This window comes from Erpetoichthys calabaricus, chromosome 10 (assembly GCF_900747795.2).
Source record: "Erpetoichthys calabaricus chromosome 10, fErpCal1.3, whole genome shotgun sequence".
Taxonomy (NCBI): domain Eukaryota; kingdom Metazoa; phylum Chordata; class Cladistia; order Polypteriformes; family Polypteridae; genus Erpetoichthys; species Erpetoichthys calabaricus.
The window spans coordinates 75,441,847-75,447,846 of NC_041403.2; the positions used below are offsets into that span (position 1 = coordinate 75,441,847).

General features: G+C 37.1%; 1 protein-coding gene across 1 annotated transcript in view; it reads right to left on the reverse strand.

Moving 5' to 3' along the window:
* LOC114659157 (divergent protein kinase domain 1A-like) overlaps positions 1-4,215 on the reverse strand; it is a 105,277-nt gene extending 101,062 nt beyond the window's left edge. Inside the window, 2 exon segments of the mRNA XM_028811447.2 lie at positions 3,670-3,751; positions 3,882-4,215. Coding sequence (XP_028667280.1) covers positions 3,670-3,723 — 54 coding nt within the window. The 5' untranslated portion in view covers positions 3,724-3,751; positions 3,882-4,215.
* Between the last annotated feature and the right edge of the window lie 1,785 nt (positions 4,216-6,000).

Sequence of the window (6,000 nt, forward strand, 5' to 3'; positions counted from 1 at the left end):
ATTACAATATGCAAGCTTTCGAGGCAACTCAGGCCCCTTCTTCAGGCAGCAACTCAGGGGCCTGAGTTGCCTCGAAAGCTTGCATATTGTAATCTTTTTAGTTAGCCAATAAAAGGTGTCATTTTGCTTGGCTTTTCTCTACATTTAAAGTAATATAGATATTTATAATTTAGATAACTAAAATAACTAAATATTTCTGTTATAGTTACACACTGTGTTTTCTATAACTCTGTATAACTTGTTAGCCATTCCTCATAAATTAATACATTGCTGTAATCCATTAGTTTTCATATCTTCTAGTAAATACATCTATGATATTGGCCATCTGTATGTACACATCTGCTGAAAGTGATATTCCTAGTAGAAGACTGTGTTTATTCAGCATGTTTGAACCTAATAAGGTTTCTTTCAGCTTTGTAAACCCAATGAAAGCAATCATTTTTGCTGCTATAAAAAGTGACAAGTTATGATGTACAACATGGATAATGTGCTTTCATAATAGTTGTTCAATGCGTAATGTTTCTTCACACAGAATTCTGACTTGCACTCTTTATTGTTACCCAGGCAGTTTATGACGATGCCGAATACAGTAGCGAGTATAGTAATGATAAAAAAACAGAACAAAGCTCTTGTATATATTTTCATTTTATGAAACACATAAGGTACCCCACCAATCACCATGACTGTGGCTGAAAATCTGACTAGGCCTATAAACTTCTGAAATGCACTTTGGAAATGAAATCCATCAACTTCCACCAAACTGATAGCAAATTCAGATTTAACAATAATACAATGAAAAGTAACAATACATTAAAATTAAGTAGTAATAACTTACTGAATGGCACTGAATTAGGAGTAATTCAATTCAGTTCAAAAGTGTTAGTGCAACTGGTTTTATTTAAATTAGAAAACAAATGTATAAATAAAGTGAAAAAAATCAGTAAACTTAACTATCAAGTACATGTTTCATAGCTGTTCAACAAAGGACATCATCTGTCTTAAAAACATATACAGTTTATGTTGTTGAAAGTTTTAATTACTAGTCATGAGCATTTCAAGTCATTATGTAATCTAAAAGCACCTTTCTACATTTACAGACTAAATGACTTGTTCACAGACTTAAAGTTACAGAGTGAGGCAATGGAAGAATATGAAGTAACAATCTTATACAGCAATTCTATTCACTTAGAGAACAAGAGATCATTACAAAAATGTATAAGTATTGTTTCTGCCATAATAAAAAGCCAGCAAGAAAAAACATAACTCGTGACATGCATCAAGAGAATTCAATTTTTACGGATTATTAAGGTTTAGTCAGGTTTTTAAATAACCAAGTAGACTGAAATATCTCTCTTTTTATGTTACAGAAACAGATACTTTCCTGCCTTAAAAATTCCCTGGACCTAATGTTTACCTATTAGAAAAAAAAGAAAGAAAGCCCGAGTTTATTCAGGCAATACAACAAAAACATGACAGAAGACAGAATCGGTCACAAAGCATACAACAGCAAGATCTTAATTATCGGAAGTAATTTTTGTAGCACTAACTACACAAACTTAGTCTCTACCTTTCATTAGGGTTCTTGAACTGCATTTTGAATATGTTATTTTCATATTTACTCAGTAAAATATTCAAACAGTCAAATGACCAAGATATTCATAGTACATGTATACATTTACCACAATGCACTAAAGGAGAAGAAAACCTAAGATGCAAATTGGCAAGAATCAAGTCAACGTTGGGATAATGTTTCAATCAGAATAAAACAAGAACCAGCAGAGACTGAAGTCATTGTACATATCCTCAGTGTAAGAGCTGTACAGAACATTATTATTTTTCCATTCATCATCTATAGACTATGTCAGGACTCGCCTTCTCCTCCCTATGTATAGTTTAAAAAAAGAACTGTACAGGACCAGATAGAAGAAGTGATCATTCTCTTTAGAAAGGTTACTGATCATATGAACTGACAGAAATTCTTCATTTTCATCAATGAGCAGTGCTAAAAATACATGACTGCAAACGTAAGTCGTTAGACAAAAAACTACATACTTACATAACATCAATAACAGCACATGCAGTAATGCTATGTGCAACTCAGGTAACAACTCAAAAATTAAGATGTAGCATTACTCAGTAGGTTCAAAAGCATAATCGCTCACCATTTAGTATAAAGTATAAAACTGTGTTGCATCAAATCAGGGCAATGACAGCATTCTAATTATAGTATAAAAAAATGGGAAGAAATTGGCTCATTCAGATTTCAAGAATGGAGAATAATAAAAGCAGCCTGGCTCAGTGATGAAACAAATATATATAATTATACATGTTTTCATTACTTTATGCAAGAGGTTTCATAAATTATATCAGGAAGGCACTTTCTAGTAAAAAAAATTCAAAAGGTTCATCATAACTTACAAGGACTAGACACAAAAAACATACTATTCCGCTAAAGTACCAAACTACTGAACGTTGAACTTAGGACAGTATTCCTGGTGTTTCTTGTAAACACATTTTGATTATTATATATTGACAACAGTAAGAATATGGGGTCATTCAAATGGTAATGGTTAATAAAGTAATCCTGATGATTGCTACAAAACTTTAAAGAAGGCTACAATTAATAGCTAATAAAGTAATTTTAAAGTTGCTGTGTGCGGTACATGAAAAGATCAAAGAGCAAAATGCACGCAGAAATGAAAAACGTCTATATTTACAACAGATAAAAACTGAATCTAGCGTAAAATTAAGAAATACCGTAATGGTTTTGCGTCACGGAACAGTTCCAGAAGTTTAAGATGCTGGGCAACAAGCGAAGTACCAAACTATGCGAAGTTGACTGTAGTTCCATCATTATAAAGCAAACATTATACAGAGGTGACCAATTCAAAGTACAATCATGGAACAATGAGATGAACCATGTATTATTCAATACACGTCAAAAGGCTAAACATAAGAATACATCGCAGCTTCAACTTGTCCTTCATAATGGTACCTAAAAAACAAAAGGCTCTAGCAATAGACTTTATACAGCGTTAAAACATTAAACTGTTTCTCAGTGTAGTTACAAATTAAGTGCAGATATGAAATAGTGCAGTGTATCTGATGGTTCATCCGTAAAACACGCTTCAGCGTTACCGAGTGTTTTTTTTTCTCAGACTAATTTGCTCTCAATTATTTTTAGTACTGTATTACAGCCCTAGCACTGGGTCCATTAAGCTAGTTTGGTCTCTTTCTTAAACAGAACTGTTGCTACAGCAACTAATGCAGGTTCCAGCACTACGCACAGAAGCACTCCACGAACTGAATGATTTTCATCATTGCTTGTCATTTGGATTCATATGCAACGTCGGGCTTTTTATTACCGATTTTCTACATAAAGTGTATAATGTCAAACACACTAAAAATGCCACTTTACATTTAAACCGCTAATCATGTCAAAGTCAATTTCTCACAGCCCAGTCCAAAAACAGTACTTATTTGTAATGCTGACGACATTCTGAAAAGTTTAAGGCCACGCGGGTTATCGCAAGATATCTGTCTGCAGACTCGCACACGGAAGAGACGCGTGTCACTACAGCACACAACAGCCAGCTGTGCAAGCTACAGCAAAAAAAAAGGAGAGAGGGAGAGGGGGAGAGACACGAGAAGCGTCCCCCGACGGCCTACCTGAATGTAGTATGGCTTTCTCAGCCAGGCCCATGAACACAGACCTTTCGCCATGGCACACTGTGCATCTCACCACATCGACCTGCGGAATTACCCCAAATGGGTTAAAGAAGAAGAAAAAATGAGCTAGGTAAAAAAAAAAAGAAAAAAAAAGACGTGCGAACCGCAACCTCCCAAGTCAAGCAGAATCGAAATGTTGTTATGTATGTTACCCAGTCATTCCAGTATTCCTCGTGGCTGGTTCGTATGTGTTGGATTTGCTTGCCTCCCGTGTCGTTTGTCTCTCTCTTCAGCACTGCAGCTGTTCACGGGCAGCCTACCGCTGGACACTCTTAATACCGAATAAAGGCGCGCGGCAGGATGTGGTTTTGCCGACACAAATTAGCGCGCGACAGCCCAGCCTCTCAATGCCAGAAACCGGTAGCGCGAGCGAGCTTGGCGAGTTCAGGTCCTGGTCCGTTTAGGTAGCACAAGCTACAGACAGGCGCTCCACTCTGCTGCCTTCTCCAGCCGTGTGCGATCTGCGACCCCTACACGAGATAGCTAGGCAAAGTACTCAACTTTGTGCGCGTTCCTTACAAAATGACGGTAAATCAAACGCCAGTGGTTAAGATGTGTGCGACAAGGGACCGCCACTTCTCTTTTTGGTTCTGAGGCACCAATTGTTAAAAACACGTTAAAAATACATAAATACCATGCAGTGGTATTGCATGAACACATAATTTCGTCGGTGCATCCCGCTTCTTAACTGAAAAGTACACAGTTACGGTAATTATAAAGAAAAAAAAATTCCAGGTGTTTATAACTTACACATGTTGCCAATGGGCTGTATGTAAGGTAAATATTTATATTTTATATACTATTGGAAAAAAGCAACAAATGAAAAAAATGCCTGAATTATTGTAAGCCGTCCTAATTTGGGTTGTTCATTGTATAGAAATTTGTCATTTTTTACCCTCTGATAGTCCATTGAGGACTAGATTCCTAGTAAAAGGATTGGAAATCAAAAATAACATCATATTCGTAATCACTAACACTGAAATAATCTAAAACTTCGAAATGTGTCATTTTTAATTTTCTGGGTGTGATTGTTACAGGGTTAGGACCAAAAATCAGAAATCAAATATTAGAAATATATTCGTGACTAGCAACCTTGAAATAGCATGCCTGTATCATTGATCCCCATTTTTCGAATGTTTTGTGAAAACAAGTAATTTTGACCCTATGTATCCCATTAGGGGGCAAACCCATGGGGTCAGTTGATGTTACATGCATAACTGCAAGTCCTTCTGCCTATTTTTGCTGAAGACATCTATTGGGTTACTCTTCGTTATAAGGCTGTATTTTCCTGCACAAAATATGGTCCAAAATGGACTATAAATGAGGGGTTTGCAGGTATAGAGGGCCAAAAATAGGGGGAATCTCAAAAAGCCTGATGTCTTGCGTAACTGGATATCAATGCAAATCAATTAGTATATTATATGTGGGGGGTTTCTCATACCAGTTAGTCAGGAGGCATGGGACATAAAAATCTCTTAAACATATTTCACACACTTTTCATAAGTATATCTTATAATGAGATAATAAAGTTGTATAACAACAAAAGCAAGGAAAAGACAATATCAGTATTCAGTATCTTGTGTGACCACCTCTTTTGGCCAGTACTGCATGACACCCCTGGCCTCAATTCATCTCAATTTGCAGAAACATTCAACAAAAGTGCTGGCATTTGGTAGACAGAGGATCACATTTCTGTTTACTGAGATGTACCCCAAAGTGGTATGGGGTTAGGATGAGGAGAGGAAGTAGGCCAAGGCAGCATTTGTACATCAGCATTCATTCCTTTTGGATGTTGTTACCACAGTAACTGTGGGTGGCCTGTTATTATCCTGTTGTCAAAGGGCCTCTGGCAGGTTGTCCTTCACTGTCATGCCATGGGTTGGGGCATTGTGCCTGCTGGCTATTAACACAATGATACAAGTGGCTATGCGAAACAATCTCTCAGGCAGATCAGTCTTGTGTGTCAGTCAGGCTGTGGTTTGGTCATTTGAGGACAACCAGATTTTGGACAGTCACCTGTCCGGCCAGTCTTCTGAAACCCTGAATGCATCTGGGACACAATGGGGTGGATTATCCATAGTATCTTGCAACTCTGGTATGTGACATGCCTGTCTACAGCATACCAATGGCCCCCTCCCAAGCTGCTGGAGAGGAATTATAGAATGCTTAGAAACACAGACCAAGAGTGGTCTTTGTCTTGCTGTAACTTAAGCTTTGAATTCAGGCATTTTAAAGGTGACCTGACTTGGTATTGTTTTACCAAGTTGTTGG